The 19958-nt window shown below is 47.8% G+C and overlaps 1 protein-coding gene across 3 annotated transcripts in view; it reads left to right on the top strand.

Moving 5' to 3' along the window:
- Positions 1 to 19958, top strand: part of LATS1 (large tumor suppressor kinase 1) — a 299556-nt gene that overhangs the window by 72048 nt on the left and 207550 nt on the right. For all 3 annotated transcript variants that reach the window (XM_085612217.1, XM_085612215.1, XM_085612216.1), the window contains exon 4: positions 9618 to 11143. In XM_085612217.1, the coding sequence (XP_085468343.1) occupies positions 9618 to 11143 (1526 nt within the window). The remainder of the gene's footprint in view (positions 1 to 9617; positions 11144 to 19958) is intronic.

Raw genomic sequence — 19958 nt, 5'->3', positions numbered from 1 at the left:
AGTCCATTGCTGTTGACCCTCCAACCAATTGGGAGGCGACCCCTGATTCCGATGTGGCGCCTGAACCCACTTGCATTGGAAGATGGGCTTTTCTGGGATTCTCTGGGGGCTCCTATTGAGTCTTATTTCCCACTCAATGCTGAGTCTGCGTCCTCTGTGTTGGTTGAATTGGAGGTATTCAAGGAGGTAGTGCAAGGACACTGCTTGGAACAATCCATAGGTGCGCAGCGGGAGTCTCGGCAGGAATTACAGGATTTGGAATCCCAGGTCAGGCAGCTGGACAATGTTCAGGGTCAGGGAACTGACTCTGCTGAGCTTTTACAAAAGTCTTGTGCTAGCTACAGTGATGCGCTGGCAAGGTTGTGGTGCCACAGTTCTAGTGAATACCTAGACAGAGTACAGAAGGAGGAGGGGAGGGCTGGCCGGCTACTGGCATGGTTGATCAAACTTTAAGGTAGGGGGCACCGATTATGCAGGTCCAGTCAGACTCTGGGGAATCGCTCAATGACCCTGAGGCCATCAATGGCCTGTTCTGTACCTTTTATGAGAAGCTATATACCAGCCCGGTCTCTGTTCCGAAATCCAGGACTTTCTGCAAACATTTCCATTAAAGGTGTTGGATGAGCAGCTGCAAGAGGAACTGGGAGGCCCTGTGACCCTACATGAGGCAGAGCTGCTATTTCTGCTCTGGTGAAAGGGAAGACGTGGGGCCTGACGGCCTTTCGGCGGAATTCTTAGTCCCCAATAAGGACTTATTGGCGCCAAGACTAGTGACTTTATAATATGCTGAATCCCTACACTGTGGGGTCCTCCCCGAGTCGACCCAGAGCGCGTTGGTGATACCCCTCCTTAAGTCTAAAGAAGCGACCGCTCCAGTAACAGAGTACAGACCACTCTCTATGCTCAACCTTGATTTTAAAATCCTCAGTAAAATATTGGCTCTGTGACTACTCCCGCATAAGCAAACTGTCATCCATGTGGACCAGAACTGGTTCATCCCCTCCCGTACCACCACCTATAACCTGCGTAGGCTGTATTATGTCCTGTTTCACGAGGAGTTATGGTCCAGGCCCTCGGCAGCTGTCTTGTCAGTCCTGTTTCACGAGGAGTTATGGTCCAGGCCCTCGGCAGCTGTCTTGTCAGTCGTCCTAGAAAAGGCCTTCGACACAGTAGAATGGGAGTTTCTTTTTGAGACAATGCTACGATTAGGACTTGGGGAGGATTGGGTGAAGTGGGTTCGATTGTTGTATACATCACCGACGGCGCGGGTTCGTACTGGAAAGTCTGTGTCCTCTCCGTATCAGATACAACTGGGTACTCAACAGGGGGTGCCCCTTTTATTTGCCCTAGCAATTGAATCACTTGCGGAACTGATCTGGCAGGGGGGAGCGGGGATAGGACTTCGTTTAGACAGGAGGATGCATATGATTTCCTTGTATGCAGACGACCTCCTGATCTACTTAGAAGAGGCGGTACCTGGCACCTCAACGACGCCTGCACTACTGGAGCGATTTGAGGCACTGTCGGGCTTAGGGGTGAACAAGAGAAAGACCTACCTATTCCCCCTGTTGGGACTGGAACCCCGGCCGGGGATACTGCGGATCGACATTAACTGGGCTCCTCACTCCATCAAATATTTGGGAATCCATGTTTTCCATTCTTTAGAAGACCTACCAGAAGAGAATTTTGATAGGGCGCTGCGGTCGCTTCGGGCCTGTGTACATTTCTGGCGCTCACTGCAATTGCCGATTATGGCACGAATCTACCTCCTTAAGATGGTCATGTTGCTGAGACTACTGTATTTTTTTGTTTACTTACCGACCCTGATGCCACGAGGGTGGTTCAGACCCTTGAATGCCCTGGTGAGGGATCTGATATGGGGGGATGACAGGCGGAGGATCTCTCTGCGGACGTTGCAGCGCCCAATGACGGAAAGAGGCTTGGAGGTGCCGGAGTTTGAATGGTATGTGTTGGCGGCCCAGCTGCAGTGGCTGGCACAGTGAGTGGAGGGAGTGAATGAAGCGGGTACATGGCTGATGGAACCCAATGGTAAACCGGACACGTTGTTGGCAAAATTACTGAGACCGGTAGTCACTGTCCCATATATGTCGGTATTACAGCATACAGCCATACATATCTGGCAACGCCGTGTTCGCAAGTTGGGTGGGACTCTGTGGTAGCCCCCCGCGCTGCTGCTGGTTGGGCTCCCACATGGGGATCCGGTGACAGTGTTCACGGCGGAACAGTTGGGGTCATGGACAGAGGTGAGCTTAGATACGGTGGGTGATTGCTACCAGGAAGGCTCTATAGTCCTGTCTGCGAACTTGATGGAGAATTTTGACATTTCTCCCAGTCAGTTCCTGCGGTTCGAAGCTTTGGTTCGAACCTTTGGACAGTTGTGAGGTGGAAGTAGGGATGAACCGACGACTCACCCAGTGCTGCATGTGCCGACTACTCTGGGCACTGCGGGACACGAAGTGAAGTGGCACCATGAGGCCCTGGTTGCCGCGTCCATTAGCCCTATGGGGGCCCTCCGAGGCAAATGGGAGAGGGCGATTGGTAGGGAGCTCACTGATGGGGAATGGGGGAAAAGTACTGAGGTCCCATAAGAAAATATCGAGAAACATCAGGCTTAAGTACACGCAGTTCAACTATCTTCATATGGTTTATGACGCCTCACAGACTCAATGTTACATATGGTGGTGAGCTGAGGAAATGACTGAGGTGTGCTTATGTGAATGCTGGGTTTATACACATGACCTGGAGCTGTGGAGTAGTGCAGGGGTACTGGGTGGAAATCCTGGATAAGATAAAGAAAGCATTGGAGAGGGAACTGGCGCTGACTATAGGAGTCTGTTTGTTAGGGCTGTTCCCGCGCCCTCCTAAAAGGAAGGTGGGAAACCGATTTATTGACCTAGGCCTGGGCCTAGCTAAAAGACCGATAGCGCTAGTGTGGAAATCTCCCACTGGGCCACAAGTGGCCAGTTGGAACAGAGAGGTTATTGATTGGGCAGGAGCGGAGGGCAGAGCCCTGAGTTGGGAGGAAGTGAGGGCTATCCGGAGACAAGCAGACCTATGGAAAAAAAAGTGCTGGCGAACTTGGAAAATCCAGAGAGGGAACAGACGATGAGGAAGTCTGGGAGTGGCAGTGAGTGACTTACTTGCTCTCACACGGAAGACATTGGACTCTCAAAGGGGAGGCGAGCGATGTATATCCGCTACGAGAAGGTGAGCCAGTGGGCCTGGAAAGGGGTAAGACGGGCGGTGCACACGAAAATGGGATCGGCGGATGGAGAGAGGGCAATCTCCCTTTATGCCCCCACGAACCCAGCACACCACGCAGAACATATCATGTAATTGACAGAATCAACAAATGCATCCTTAGACTACGATGGTACTCGGGCCCCCTATGCATGCCAAATGTTTTTTTAAGTTTCCGTTTCTTTTGTTTCTTTTCCTTTTTCTTTCTTTTTTTAATGGTTGAATTGTTATAGGTTATGGATATAAGAGTGACATTGATGAGGACATTCCCTGAATCCTGGGCAGAGGCTCGAACCGCCCACCGAGACAAGGCCGGAAGGAGCAGTAGGCGAGGGTCGCGAAAATCATTAATGGAATGTGGGGGGGGGGGGGGGGGGGGGGGGGGGGGGGAGTGTGGGGGGGGAGTGTGATGGGCACGCAAAAAGTGGTGGACAATAAGCGATTGTGCAAGATAAATGTCACCATGCAATACCCCAAGAAAGAAACGTATGTATCCCTGTGTAAATGAAACAAGAGAATAATACTGAAAAGTGTGGCAAATATTGCTTGTGAGATTGTAACGAACATATAAAATGTCAATATAAATATGTTTTAAAAAAAAATATATATATGTCTATCTATCCCATCACGTTTTTAGGTCTTGCCTGACCCAGCGCATGCGCTGGTCTGGCGAGACTTATTGAGAGGGCTCCAAAAAGTGCTACCAGGCCAGTCTACAGCTACAGTGCGCGGGCGCGCGCGCACCGTGCTTTACCGCGATTACTTTCGCGGCCGCACGGCCGCTTTGATGTTTGATCGCGATCACTTTCGCGGCCGCTTGGCATAGCCAATAGGTCTCGCTTTTGGGACCTTTTAAGTATTTAGTTATGCAACTGCTGCATGGCTAAACACTTATAAGGTCCCAAAGGTGAGACCTATTGGCTATGCCAATGCTTGTTTAACTCTCCTTCCTGTAAATCGTAACATGAATTGGCAAGGACAACATGGTGCAAGATCCTCTTTAGGTCGATACTATCGGGCAGCACAGTTGTCTGGTTGTAAAAGACATTGTTGGCTTACCAAGAACATAGAGGGGCTTGAGGTCCGCCTATTACTTACCATTAGTTGGCTTTACTGTTACTCACATTTATCTGCTTCTTATTTGATGTCTTACCTTGACCAAAGTCCTCCCCATTGAAGAAGCATTTTCAATTTGTGTCCTTCCACTGCTCACTTTTAGGGATCTACTTTTTAGGTCTCGCCTGGCGAACGCAGCGCGAAGCGCTGCTGTCGCCAGCGAGATCTATTGTTGCTGACTCGCGCTGGGACAGGAGATGGGCACGCGCAGCCTTTGGCGGATTTGAGTTGGTGTACGCGCACGTACAGCCACGCGGTGTGCACATCTCCTGTCCTCTTCCGTCCTGAGCAGCCTCATGCAATTTCATTTTTTTTTTTTAAATGCGCACACGCGCTCCAAGCACTTACCGGCTCTTGTTGGGACTCTGCGCTGCTCCTCTGCTGTTCCTGCCGGTCACTGCAGCAACACGCTGGGCTCCGTTTTGCTCACAGGAGCCCCGAGCCGCAGAACACGTGAAAGTTTCAGGTACCGCGCATGCGCGGGCAGCCCCCTCCCTCGCACGTCTCCTCCCCGGCCCGGATATGGAGCTGCTTTCTCTTTTGCTTGTTTTAACAAGCGGTGTAAAACAATGAATTTGGGAATCTGTCTTTCCACTGTGGTCGCTCAAAGGAAGCCTATTTAGAACCTTGGTCGCGCAACAGAAACTCATTCTAGTAGGGACTCTCTGTTTGCATATGTACAGATCTGTGCTTGTTCATGTCGAGCACGGGGACGTCCAACTTGTCGCCATTACTTCATGTCGAAATGGCCACCGGGGAGAGGTCATATTGGCAAAGCCGGGGTGAGAGGCTGGCGGCAGAAAAACAGAAACCTCATCGGGAAACTCAGCAGGGCATAGCGTGTCCTTTATTTTTCAAACCGCACACCAAATTTATATTTCATGATCCAGAGTTGCCGGTGCTCCGCGGGAGTTCGTAGCTTTCGTCGCGTTGAGGCACTGTGTTCCCAGCTGCAAAGGAGGAATAAAAGAGGGCGAACATGTCAGATGTGCCGTGTTTATGGGAGACACACACTCAGACACGTGGAAGCTCTGGTGTGGGTACCTCGGGTATTCCTGCACACAACCGCCGTTGGTGGGGGACTGACAGCTTTTCTAACCATGGAGTGACACTTTATATCTCAGCCAGGTGCTTTACGTGTGCTTTCGATGACGACAGTGGCACGTTTCATATAGAAGTGTTCTCTTCCTAGCCCCCGGCTCCGCTGTGCAGCCCTCCAGCTGAGAATCTGTTTCCCGAGATCACATAACATGATAATAACAGGCTGTCTACCCTTCCGAAGCTTGATAAATAAAGTGCACACAATTCGGTAATTGTTTCAGAGCACGTGGCGCTGTAAGAATTGAGGCCAGCCAGCAGTAGGGTAGTTATGAAGTGATCAAACTGGCATGCGAGGCTCATTTGAAATCTGCTCAAATCTACAAAATTAACTTTTTGGAGGGTCCCGCTCGGATATAGCTGTGCAGGTGTAGCAGCCTGTTAGCAGCAGGAAATTGCTCTCTAACGAGTTTACACGTGTTGTATTCAGTTTTGTGATTGTGGTTGCTCTTGGTTAAATTATTGTTCCCCCGCCGTCTGCACACAGTGTAGCTCTGACATCGTGTTCGTCTCTTTGTTTTCGGCTGAACACGCTTCTCATGTTCTCCACCGCAAAGATTGAATTTCCCCTCCAGATCTGTGCAGTGTGCCAGCTTGGTTCCCACTCCCTCCTCTTTGCTGACATAAAGCAAGGGAGGGGCCAGACAACTAAAGTACCCCCAACTTTCAACAATATCCCAAAATGACAGCCAGCAAAAACGCACCTGTCCACCCTTCTCCATCCGTGCATGCCTCCACACGTCCACGTAGCCAGGGTCGTACTCACAATTCCTGTCCCCCCCCTCCCCATTGCTCTTTTCCACTCCCATTCTCCCTTTGGCTCCATCGCCCCACAGCTCCAGTGTGCAGTTTTCAACCACATGAAGTGGAGAGGGGGACCGAAGCCTCCTCAAAGATTGGCTCGTTTTTGGCTCGAGTTTCCAAGTAGATGCCGAGCCAGGGCCCAGGTATCGGACTGGAGCCTTCATATAGTCGCCGACGTTAGCAGCACCCCAAAATGTTTCATTGCCTTCACTATTCCAGTAACGTGGTTCTGAGCGCTGGGCCCTTCTCACTAAGTGTTTACAGCTCCAATGCGGATGTGTAAGTACCCCTTATGAGGGAATCATAGCTGCAACTCACCCCCCCCCCCCCCCAATAGACAGGGCACATCACAAGCACTCATTTAAGGGCCCTCAGTCATTTAGAGGGGCCTCATTCATCTTTAAGGTCAAATGTCTGTGCAGTGTGGGAGACTCATTCTGCTGAGACGCCAATCATTTTACGTTACCTTGCTGGTAGCCTGCCTCTGCTTCCCAGTTTTGGCATGCGAGACATGCACTCAATCCTTGATTGTAAATGACAATGCTTTTTATATATGTGTTTTGAAAACCTGCAAGAGGTGCGCAAACACGCACTTTGTACTTCTAGTCCTTGCTTACGAGAAGCAAAGCTGTCAGTAAAACAGGCGCAGCTACTGCCAGCCTTGCTTTTTGTAAGCAAGGACTAGAGGTACAAAGTGCTTGTTAACGCACATCTTGCAGGTTTTCAAAAAATCATAAATAACAAGCATTGGCCTAGCCAATAGGTCTCGCTTTTGGGACCTTATAAGTGTTTAGCCATGCATCAGTTTGTTGTTGCACCGAGGATATTGTGCTGCAAAACTAAATACGTATAAGGTCCCAAAACCGAGACCTATTGGCTATGCCAATGCTCTCTGCCTTCCCAACACACTTTTTTTTTTTACTTTAATAAGCGCGGCGCTGTCTTCACGGACGCCGTGCTATGCAATGCAATAGGTGTGGCTTTTGGTATTGTATATAACAATGCCTTTTAATTTTTTTTAAAGGCATTGCCATTTACAGTGTCAATATCTCAAAATAATGTCATTGCGAGACCTATTGCATTGCAAATGCTTGTTTATTTTGTCTTTAGCACTCAACCAGTGCATTTGTTTTCCATCTGTCTCCCGAGTTTGCTTTTCTTCGCCCTGCACTCTGTTGCTGTCGCTCATCCTTGTGCTTCTGCCCACCTTTATTCTGTGATGGGCTAACCCTTGTATGCTTTCCCACTGCGTTGCTTTCTCGCCCTTGTGCGTCTCCCCAGAGCTCCATGGTGCTCTCACACCTGTTTGTTTTTCTCCACCTGCCTGCCTCTCCACTTGCTCCATGTATTTTATTCCCTCTACACATGCTCCCTGTTTTGTTCCTGGCCCCTGGGGTCTTTCTTCCGCTGCCCCGTGTTGTTCCTTCCTACCACTTAAGAAAACTCTTTTGCATATATGTTTCTTTTTATATACTGATCCAACTCGGAACAGTGAATATATATATATATATTTTTTTTAAAGTACCAGCTTCATTTTGTAGGCACATGCTTCATTGACCTTTTTAAAAAAAAATGTTTTCGCTATTCTGCAGTGCATCGAGGATTCTATACAACATCACTAAAAACTATTGGGAAAACCAATAGATCACTAGAGCAAGACCTGTTGACTTTGCCAATGCTTGTTTACATTGTGCATGTAAAAAAGCTGTTTAAATTGTAAACTGGCAGCCTTGTTAATAAATGCACCCACTTTTTCAACAACATACAACTAGTTAAATTAGCTTGTCATTGCTGATCATTGGGTATTGATTCTCCCTTCTAGTATTTCAGAATTAAGTTCCTACATAAATGCACCTACTCTTTTTGCTGTAAATTTGTTTTACCCACTTATTACTCAGTTTATTAGACTGTATGTAGGCACCGCCTGAGATATCTATTTGAATGCCTCTTCCCGGATTTACTCTAAAATACAGCAGTCTTTAAACATATTTTTGATCGTGCTGGTCCCTTGAAGAAGAAAACATTTACAATCAACATCTTGCATACATTTCTGTTGTGGTTTTGGAGTCTTATGGAAATGATACAATATAAATGAAATAAAAAATATGTTGGCATTGTAGTACAATGCATCATATCTAATTAATATTTATGTGGGTGGAAAGTCATTTCCTGAGGAACCAATCCATCAGCCGACTTGAGGTGAAAATAAATATATTATTCTTGTAGGTTTATTTAGTTTCTACCAGTGCCTGTGGTTACTGTGGACTATCTAACAACCCTTGCAGAGGATAAGACACACCCCTCAAACGTATGCGTGTCTGCATTTGGAGGGTTGTTCCAGTTGATTTTGTCCTAGAAAGTACTGCCATAGCGGTGACCGTTGTGGCAGGAAACTAAGGTTGGGAGCTTTGCCTTTTCCCCTAAATGCAGGTTTCCTTATATTCTACAATACACGTAGGACTGGAGCACAAAGAATTGCCTTGGGCAGACCTTTCTTTCTCCTTGCCTTGGTTGGGAATTCATGTGACTGCTGTTAAGGCCCCCCCCTATAGCTGCACCAGTAAATAGTTTTTCATCTCATTCTCTGGTTCCTCTCCCTTGTGTATTGAAGGTTGAGGCTTCACCTGGTATAAAGCTGTATCGCTTTCTGCATCTGCATCATTTGGAGATGCTTAAAAACTTCCCAGAGGACCTGTAAGTCCAAATTATTAATGTTGACATTTGTTCTGGTAGTTCCATGTCTGCCTACCTCCATAGAGGACAGTGGCTTTATGTCTAGAGTTAAGACACAAAGGATCTGAAAGCCAGTTGGAATGGTAGGAAGCTGGCCTTGGTGAGGTTTGTCTGCTCCATGAACCTCCTGTTTTAAAAAATAAATTTTTTAATGGAGTTTCTTTTGAAACAAAATATCACACGTGTATTTTGGCAATATTTTCCGTTTTCCATTATTTTATCTGACATCTTGCATTATTAATCATTTTGCATTAACTTGACATCTTACAAAGTCCGTTGTAACTAAACCAAAACCACTTTCAGGTTGTTTAATGCCTGATGAGACACACATTTTGTTGTACCTAATCTATTTAATGGTCATTGAACATACACCGACAGGACACAGCTTTTATTTTTGAGTTAGTTATAGCTGTGTATGGAAGTTCTCCCCTTAATAAAGTATTTGTACTATTTACTGCTGTTTTTATTTTCTTAAAATAATACTATATGAATGCGTTTGTCATGTAGCTAGAAAAGATGTGCTTACATGCAGTCTTGCTTAGCTCCAGTAGTAAGGTAACTGGTATCAGTAGACTAATCCCTTTTTGCTTTATTTTTTATTGTAGGGAATGTACAGCAATCAGTTAATCGGAGACAGAGTTGGAAAGGTTCTAAAGAATCCTTAGTCCCTCAGCGGCATGGTCCTCCGCTTTCTGATGGTGTATATCTTCAAGAAAACCCCAATTCTCAACAGGAAATGGGAAGACCCATGTCAGGCTCCGGAATAGCTGCATTTGCACAGGCGTATCCTGGGAATGGACAGAGAGTGAATCCACCACCTCCACCCCAAGTTAGAAGTGTGACACCACCTCCCCCACCTCCAAGAGGACAAACTCCACCACCCAAGGGGACCACTCCACCACCATCTTCTTGGGACTCAAGTTCTCAAACTAAACGTTATTCTGGAAATATGGAGTACATGATCTCTCGGATTTCTCCTGTTCCACCTGGAGTATGGCCAGATGGGTACGCGCAATCACAGGCCCAACCGATAAATCATCCTACGCAGGCCCCAAGAGCCATGAATCCTGTTCCAGTAGGCAGGCAGCCCATCATAATGCAGAGCTCATCAAACAAATTCGGTTATTCTTCTGGGAGACCTGTAGTACAGAATGGCAGTGGCAATGGTCAGTCAGATTTTATGTCACATCAAGGAACAAGTAATTTGGTGAATCGTCAAGCATCTCACCAAATGGCTTCTGCAAATGGACCGAGCCCTACAGTCTTACAAATGCAAGCCGGGGGACCTGCTGCAACCTCTGGTTACACCAATGGCAATCTTCCTCTTTCTCTAATGGTGCCAACCCGAAACAGTCACAACATGGAGCTTTACAATATTACTGTGCCTGGGCTGCCAACATCTTGGCCACAGCCTTCCTCTGCCCAACCTCAGTCAGCCCCAGTAAGTGGACTTGAGATGCCTTCCTGGCAACAGAATATTCCGGTTAGATCAAACTCCTTTAATAACCCCCTTGGCAATCGCCAAGGCCTTAATAACAACAATCAGTCTTCTGCTACTACAGTAACAGCAATTACACCAGCTCCCATTCAGCAACCTGTGAAAAGCATGCGGGTGCAAAAGCCAGAGCTACAGACTGCTCTAGCACCTACCCATCCTTCTTGGATGCCCCAACCAATGCAGGCTGTCCAGCCTGCACCCTTCACTGAGTGGACAGCTGCAAACGTGACTCCTATGGCATCTGTTGTGGAGGCTCCAAATTACCAGGGCCCTCCCCCACCTTATCCAAAGCACTTATTACTTCAGAACCCCTCGGTCCCTTCATATGATACCTCATTAACAAAACCTAACAATGAAGAACAACCTGGTGTATCCTTGGCTTTGAATAAAGAAGAGGAAAGTGAAAAGAGTTCTGAGTGTGTTGATAGTGTAGACAAAGAAAAGAAGCAAATTACTACTTCTCCTGTTCCAGTGAGGAGAAACAAGCGAGATGAAGAACGTAGGGAGTCTCGCATCCAGAGCTACTCACCTCAGGCCTTCAAATTTTTCATGGAACAGCATGTGGAAAACATTCTAAAGTCTCACCACCAGAGAATGCATCGGAAGAAACAGCTGGAGAATGAAATGATGCGGGTAATTTTCTTTCTGTTTGAAGATTGATATATCGTTATGCTTTTCGTTTTCCTATTAGTGTATTTTCTTTGATTTTGCAATAATTTAATTTGCCTTCAAAATTAAGTTGTAAATCATGATCCCTTGTCAATTAAGGATATTCGGTTTCTCAAGGAATTTTAGAAAACCAGTGAGATATTTGAAAATTACTTAATGTTTTAGACCTATGCTGGTAAGTGACTGCATGCTTAATTTGCTGAGTTTAAATGTGGTTCCTCACTTTTATCACTGAAATGAACACATTCAAGGTTGTATTTTTTAGCACTACTAGTGAACAACTTGTGTTTAATGTTCTAGCTGCAATCTTCAAAAAACACATTTTTGTGTTTGAGTCTCCTGTATTGCCACAAATTTAAAAAAGGCTGCTCACTGGCAACAAACATTCAGACCAAAGCCACCATAGGTGTAATAAATTGTCAGTTCAGTGAACACTAAATGAACTACCACATAGTTCCCTGAACTTGAACATATGTTTATGCACTTGGGGCTGTTGCATAAACTACGATTTTGGCATAGTTCTACAAGGTTTACTATCCTGCCCACAACAGACACATGTGAACTTGGTTCAATGTACTAGTGCTGAATGTTAAAGACAGGTTATTGTAGCCCAGCAGAACCTTACCCGATACATGTTGAAGTAGTTATTGGTTTTGGGTTACTAACAATCCCTGTAAAGGGACCAGGGGCCATTAGTAACAGAAACAAGCCTATTTCGTTATTCACAATACCCCATACCTACTGCACTAAGAGGAATAGACACTTTTAAATAAAAAACTTTGATTATGACAGGAATAACCTGTTTCTCAGTACATCTAAAACAACTACACAGAATATCATAAAAACAGCAAAAAGGCATGTTATTAGCAAGGAGAATAAAATGAAGATTTCTAACATGTTTAAAATGTTATCCACCTACTTCTGTGCGCCACGCTGAGACAGCCTGGGAAGCAGAGCAAGTTGCAGTCTAGAGTTTCTTAGGGAGAAGGGACGCACTGCATACAGTGTTATTAGTGTAGGCGTGAAGGTAGTGTTCCCATGCGAGGAGCAAACACGCACCATGGTAGCGACCTTCCCCTGCTTTTTCAGCACTGGGGGCGGAGATGTACCATCTTCAAAGTGCACTGGCAGTAGGTGAGACCGTATTCTTGCAGAATCTTGTGAGATAATCTGGGGTAAAGACCTCTCCTTACAAGTAGTTAAATGGCAGTCCTTATATACTAAATCTAAACAGAAATTGTAATTTCTGACATAAGATTAGGAATGTTTGACATAGATTATGTACATCTAGGTATGCATCCCATACGCTTCCTTATGAACATATAAGGTGAGAGGGTATCAATTCATACTACACTATTTTATGTACTTTTTTCCTATTTGACTGTGGCATGGTGTATAAGTAGACACTTGTCTCAGACTGCCACATCAGGTGTTATATCTGTGTCATTAGCTGAATATCCTGATACGTTCACAATTCTTAGAAATAAGGTCAAACAACATCTGCGTCAAATGGCAGACAGGGCAATGATTCTGCATAAATTGTGAATGATGGCAACCTCGATTGTCTAAAATGGCCACCCCCACTGTCTAATGTGGCCACCCCCACTGTCTAAAATGCCCCCCCCCCCCCCCCCCTGTCTAAGTGGCCACCTACACTGTCTAAAGATGGCGATGGAGCCTACCTAAAAATGCATTCTGACGAGTTGGATCTTAGTCTATACGTCAGGGCCTTTATTAAATGGGGAAAATGTAGCTCTTTGAATAGTGAAGACACGGTAGACCTAGATGTATGTTAAGCCTGCTCACACACATCTGTCTTTTCACCTTCCTCATATCCTTTTGGTCTAAATGGTTAGCGTCTGGGTTGTGCATATACTTCTAGAGTATGCAGGAGTGCATACATTATTTCCTTTTCATTTGGTTCCTGATGAGATCTTTTGCTCCTGCCTCCCTCCTTTTCCCTTTCTAAATGCCCTTCATTTTGCAGAGGTCTGCATGCAAAGTATGAAGCTTCTGCAAGGTGCAGTGTGACCCATGTACATACAGACTTGTATGCAATGGCCTCCGTCACCTGATCACGCTCTACAGTAGGATAGGATTTTAAAAAGCCATATGTAAAACATATTTGATTCTCACACTCAGACCTTCCAGGTTGACTTTGTCCCTTTTTTATTTCCTCTTCTAGACCCTACTGACATTTACATTGGTTCCAGTGCTGTTTTCCATAAGTGTCCTCTGTGGTGTGAGTCCACTCGTGGGAGTACCGTTTTTTTGAGTCTTCCAAACCCACTACTTCATGGATATTGTTAGAAATCGCTTGTCTTTACTAAAGTGTTGGATTGTTTTTCCGCTCATACGGGTCCCACAAGACTTCACTGGTTGCCTCATGTCTTTCTGATTCAGTCTGTGGCTCCTACACCAACTTGGGTATGTTGTGATAAAAAGAAGAGTAGCATAAGGTTCGAGGCATGTGGGCTGCTGAATTCATATCTGTGCAGAGATCGCCGCCTAGTGTTGTGTCCGGATGTTTGCACGTTGTTGTCCTGGAAGAGTCTTCGAAGTATCCTGAGATAGGTGACTCCTCCCCTGGACTACAGTGCGCATGGGCATCCTCTCCATCCTCAGATTGTTTTTTTCCGCCATTGGGTTCGGATGTGCTTATCTTGACTCAAGTTAGGAAAATCTCGTTTCAGGCCAAAAGGCCTTTAGTTTTCGACGGTACTGTTCCCGATCGGTATCGACAGTCTACAGGCTAGTTTCGAATTTTTACCAACTTTTCGGATCCATTAAATCCGACCATCGACCGAACTTCGACGATGGAATCGAGGACCCCATTCAAGCGGTGTCCTGTTTGCCACGCCAAATACCCCCATATCGACGTCCACCCGGTGTGTAACAAATGCCTCTCACCGGATCATGACGAATCAAAATGCATGGCCTGTGCCCGATTCCGATCTAAGAAGACTCTACGGAATCGACGAGCCGCGCGACTGGAAGCGCAGCAAGCGGCACCGGCCCCGACCAACATCTTCAGCACCGAGGACGAAGATGTCGAAAGCGTGGAAAATACACCCTCCAGCCCCACTTCCGAACACGGTTCCCGATCGGAAGATGTCGATGAAGAGCTTTTTCACAGGGAAGAAGCCGACAACGAGGTAGGAGACTACGATGAGGCCTTAGGGGCCGAAGAAGGTAGCTCCGGTGAGGAGCAGGGCCTACCCGTCCAAATGGAGGATATCCCAGTGCGTCAGTCGACGGCTCCGGTCGAGGGATCGCCTTCGGGCCTTACCCAAGACCAATCCCGCAGTTCCTCGGCCCCGCCCTCTGGCCCGGCCACGGACATTCAGCGAGAGCCATTGTTACCTAAAAAGACTGGTTTCCCTACCACGAAACCGAAACCAATCATCGCACCGGTTCAACAGAAACCGAAAGTGAAACTGACACTGGTCGGCTCGAGGACCACCACACCTTCGACGCCAGCCAAACCCGTCGGCTCCGACCGCACCAAAAGGGACTTTGGTGCCGAACTCGCTGCAGCAGATGTCGGTGCCGACCCAAAAAGAAAATCCATCGGTACCATCAAAGCGCCAAGGCCCCCGGCGCCGAAGCAATCTGCACCAGCCATCAAGGTGAAAATGGCCACTGCATCGCTATCCACCTCGAAGGCAGCGACTAAGGTACATTCATCGACGCCGTCGACGGCTACTACCCCTCCTCGGCTCGATGACCAGGTGTCTCCGAAGAAGTCCACACCTGCCTCTACAGAACCTCTCGGCGCCAAAGAACCGTCTGCGTTCCAGGTGCAACAAGTGGCAGCGTCCTTGCAACGCATCAGGGAAAAGGCAGCCCTCCAGACCTCGTCGGGCTCCGAACCGAAACGGGCACAGAAGGCACCTTCGGCACCGGCCAATATCACCTTTGGTTTGCCGCCACCCACGGCGCCGAAAATGTTCGAAATCAGGACCCGCGTTACCCAGACAAGGTCCCCATCTACCGAACACTCGACTACTGGGACATCGCCGTCCCACTTCATCGACGCCGACACCGGCAGGCTTATGCTCCGAAAGCGGAAGATCACTTCAGGGCACGCTTTGGACTCTTATAGGATCCAGCTAAAACAAAAAATGCCAGCGGAATCGGAACCAGTTCTTTATGAACGCATCCACACCTCTTACACAAATCCATCATTCTCTCCAACGCATTCCGACACGGATGCAGTGGAGGACTACATGGGTGACGACGCCACCTACCCCGAAGACATGGACCCTGAGGGCCAGCAAGACCCTGATCAGGTCTGGGATGACCCCGTAGAGCCACGTGCCGCTCTGGATACACAGGACACGCAACTTTATGGCGCAAAAACGTCCCCCACAGAGGACACTGCTGCATTCAACGCCCTCATTGAATGGGCCGCAGCCAATCATGGAGTGCAACTCCACTCAGACACTATCGAGGGTGATTTCTTGGTGGACACTTTCGCATCCTCCGAGAGGACTGTAAAAACTCTGCCCATGTTAAAGGGTGTCCTCAAGCCAGCAAAGGACATTTTCAAAGAAACCACCAGAGCACGGGTAATAAACCCCAGGATCGAAGAAAAAATACAAACCCGCACCTGGGGACCCCACGTACATTAGGAGCCAGTTGCCTCTGGACTCCATTGTAGTTGCCAATGCTCGCAAACGGGCACACTCGCAGACAACTGGTGATGCTCCTCCCCCGGACAAAGAGTCCAAGGTTCTAGAGACCTCCGGCAAACGGATTGCAGCCCAGGCAGCAAACATATGGCGCATCGCCAATACACAGGCCCTCCTAGCTCGCTACGACCGCTCACACTATGACACATTAGAGACCCTACTCCAACACCTGCCAGACGAGTACAAGGAGGCAGCGGAGCTCCTCATCAGGGAGGGACAACTGCTCACAAACACATCCATCAAGTGTGCACTGGATGCCGCAGACACTGCTGCAAGGGCAATAAACACCAGCGTCATGCTACGACGACGCGCCAGGTTACGAATCTCCGGATTCAAACCTGAGGTCCAAAATAACATCCTCAATCAGCCGGTCAACCCCGACTACTTATTTGGACCGGAGGTTGACACCACCTTAGAAAAGATAAAAAAAGACACGGACACTGCGAAGTCAATGGGGGCTCTGCAGACGCGGATATTTTGTAGTGGCTCCTTTCGTCGCCCCGGAAATAGAGGTGCAGGTAGAGGACAGGGGACACAGCAAACATACAATAAAGGGGGCACACAGAGTTCCTACGATAAAAACAACCTAGGTGGATATCGTGGCTCCAGCACCAAGGGCAGAGGACGTGGTTACGGCAATACCAGGTCCTCCCCCAAGAACAAACAGTGACGCCCTCTCCCTTCCCCCGACCACATAACACCTGTCGGGGGGAGACTCCAGCGGTTCCTGTCCACGTGGAATTCCATCACCACAGACAGGTGGGTCAAAGATGTTATCCAACACGGTTACTGTCTCGAATTAACCTCCACTCCACCCACCATACCGCCAAGGCACCGTCCTATGTCCTCAGAGCACTTAGCGTTATTACAGCAGGAAGCACTAAGTATGCTGCAAAAAGGCGCAATAGAGGTCGTGCCCGTACACCAGCAGGGGACAGGGGTGTACTCTCTGTACTTCTTAATACTAAAAAAGGACGGGTCGCTCAGACCTATCCTAGACCTGAGACCCCTCAACCACTACATTCTCTCAGAGCATTTTCACATGCTCACCCTGCAGCAGGTTCTCCCGCTCCTCAGACAGGGAGATTTCCTAGCCACGCTAGACCTCAAAGATGCGTATTTCCACATACCCATACACCCGTCACACAGAAAATATCTCAGGTTTACCATTCAGGGCCAGCACTATCAATTCAAAGTCCTCCCCTTCGGAGTGACAACAGCACCCAGAGTTTTCACAAAGTGCCTAGCTACCGTGGCTGCACATCTACGGAGGCAACACGTTCACGTCTACCCTTACCTGGACGACTGGCTTGTTCAGGCAAAGTCATCCCAGCAATGTGCCAGCCACATGTCCCGCACCATTCAGCTTCTTCACAGTCTGGGATTCTCACTAAATTACCCGAAATCACATCTCCAACCCGCACACGTACAACAGTACCTAGGTGCGACCATAGACACTCTGGTAGCCACAGCTCAGCCAAATTTAGTGAGGGTCAGCAGCATGCAAACGCTGCTTTCCAAGTTCAAACCCCAACACTCACTTCCCGCGTGAGTGTTCATGCAGTTGATAGGCATGATGGCCTCCTGCATTTTCATAGTCCCACACGCGAGACTACATATGCGCCCGCTTCAGGAGTGCTTAGCACGTCAATGGAATCAGGCTCAAGGGCAATTAAAAGACCTAGTGTTGGTGAGCGGTCGGGCATACAACTCTCTGCATTGGTGGAACCCACAAAACCTTTGCAAGGGCCGAACGTTCCAAGAGCCTGTTCCACAAATAATACTGACAGCGGACGCGTCTCTCCAGGGATGGGGAGCTCATGTACTCAATTACACAGTGCAGGGACTATGGACAACACAACAAAAGAAGATGCACATCAACCTTCTGGAACTGTTGGCAATTTTCCTAGCCATGAAGGCATTCAAAGTACATCTGTGCAACAAGGTCGTGTTGATCCGGACGGACAACATGACTGCCATGTACTACATACAGAAACAGGGGGGAACACACTCTCCACAGTTGTCTCATCTGGCTCAGAGCATGTGGAAGTGGGCCATTCAAAGGAACCTATTCCTCATGGCGGAACACCTCCCGGACAAGGACAACCAGATGGCGGATCTGCTCAGCAGACACAGCCACCAGATGCACGAGTGGGAGTTGCACCCATCAGTACTCCAACCGTACTTCCAACAGTGGGGTCATCCGGAGATAGACCTATTCGCGACAAGCGAAAACGCAAAATGCCAAAGCTTTGCCGCCAGGTTCCCACATCCACAGTCGCAGGGCAATGCGATATGGATGAACTGGTCCGGCAGATTTGCGTACGCTTTTCCCCCAGCGCCATTGATACCGCTGGTGGCACGCAAACTGCGACAGCACTCAATGACACTCATCCTGGTTGCTCCAACATGGGCACGCCAGCCATGGTACACAACCTTTCTGGAACTTTCCGTGGTGCCGCATCAACGGCTGCGGATCAAACCCGCGCTTTTGACGCAGAACCATGGAGAAATTCAGCACCCAGATCCGCAACAGCTGAACCTGGCAATCTGGCTCCTGAAGTCCTAGAGTTTGGCTACCTAAACCTGCCACCTGACTGTATGGACATCATTAAGGAGGCCAGGAGACCCACTACCAGAGCTTGCTATGCAGCTAAATGGAAGAGGTTTGTCATTTATTGCAACAACAATGACATTAACCCGCTAGACGCATCCATTCAAAATATAATCTGTTACCTCTTACACCTATACCGATGCAATCTGGCATACACCTCAATACGTATCCATTTGACCGCAATAGCAGCCTTTCTCCAGAACAGGCAGCACCTCTCTTTATTCAGAGTGCCTGCCATTAAAGCTTTCTTGGAGGGACTTAAACGAGTAATTCCCCCAAGACACCCACCAGCACCGGTGTGGAACCTCAACTTGGTCCTCACCCGACTGATGGGTCCACCCTTCGAACCTCTCCACTCATGTGAGATTCAATTCCTCACCTGGAAAGTAGCTTTCCTAGTGGCAATCACTTCGTTAAGAAGAGTTAGTGAACTCCAGGCACTAACCATTCAAGAGCCATTCATACAGGTTCACGCAAACAGGGTCGTACTACGTACCAACCCCAAATTCATGCCTAAAGTAATATTGCAGTTCCACATGAATCAAACTATTGAACTGCCTGTTTTCTTTAAAAATCCACAGAATGTAGCAGAAAGAATGCTCCATACACTAGATGTAAAGAGAGCCCTCATGTACTATATAGACAGAACTAAGGTCTTTAGGAAGACAAAACAACTTTTCGTTGCCTTTTCTCCACAGCACAAGGGCAATGCCATTTCCAAAGCAGGTATAGCCAGATGGATCGTTAAATGTATTCAAATTTGCTATCAAAAGGCTAAACGCACATTAACGATTCCCCCACGAGCCCACTCAACACGTAAGTTAGGGGCGTCCATGGCTTTCCTGGGAAACATTCCTTTACAGGAAATATGTAGAGCAGTCACATGGTCCACCATACATACATTTACCAAACACTACTGTGTAGATGTACACTCAAAACAGCAGGCAGCTGTAGGACAGGCTGTTCTCAAAACTCTTTTTCAGACCGCTGTAGCTGGCTCTGGTGGCCGCCGCTAATGGGAGGTACTGCTATATATTCTATGCACAGATATGAATTCAGCAGCCCACATGCCTCGAACTGAATATGCAACTTACCAGTATGCATCTGTTCTTGGCATGTAGGGCTGCTGACATTCATATCGCCCACCCTCCTCCCCGGCGCCTGTAGCAGCTGCAGCTCTCAGAATTACTGTATAGCATGGTCATCACTTTCTGTATCTACTCCATCACTGCCACAATGGCGAAAAACAATCTGAGGATGGAGAGGATGCCCATGCGCACTGTAGTCCAGGGGAGGAGTCACCTATCTCAGGATACTTCGAAGACTCTTCCAGGACAACAACGTGCAAACATCCGGACCCAATACTAGGCGGCGATCTATGCACAGATATGAATGTCAGCAGCCCTACATGCCAAGAACAGATGCATACTGGTAAGTAGCATATTCAACTCCTTTGCCCTCAAATTATTTT

This window comes from Triturus cristatus, chromosome 6 (assembly GCF_964204655.1).
Source record: "Triturus cristatus chromosome 6, aTriCri1.1, whole genome shotgun sequence".
Classification (NCBI taxonomy): Eukaryota; Metazoa; Chordata; class Amphibia; order Caudata; family Salamandridae; genus Triturus; species Triturus cristatus.
The sequence above is the reverse complement of the archived record's forward strand: the minus strand, read 5'-3'. Positions and strand labels throughout refer to the sequence as shown.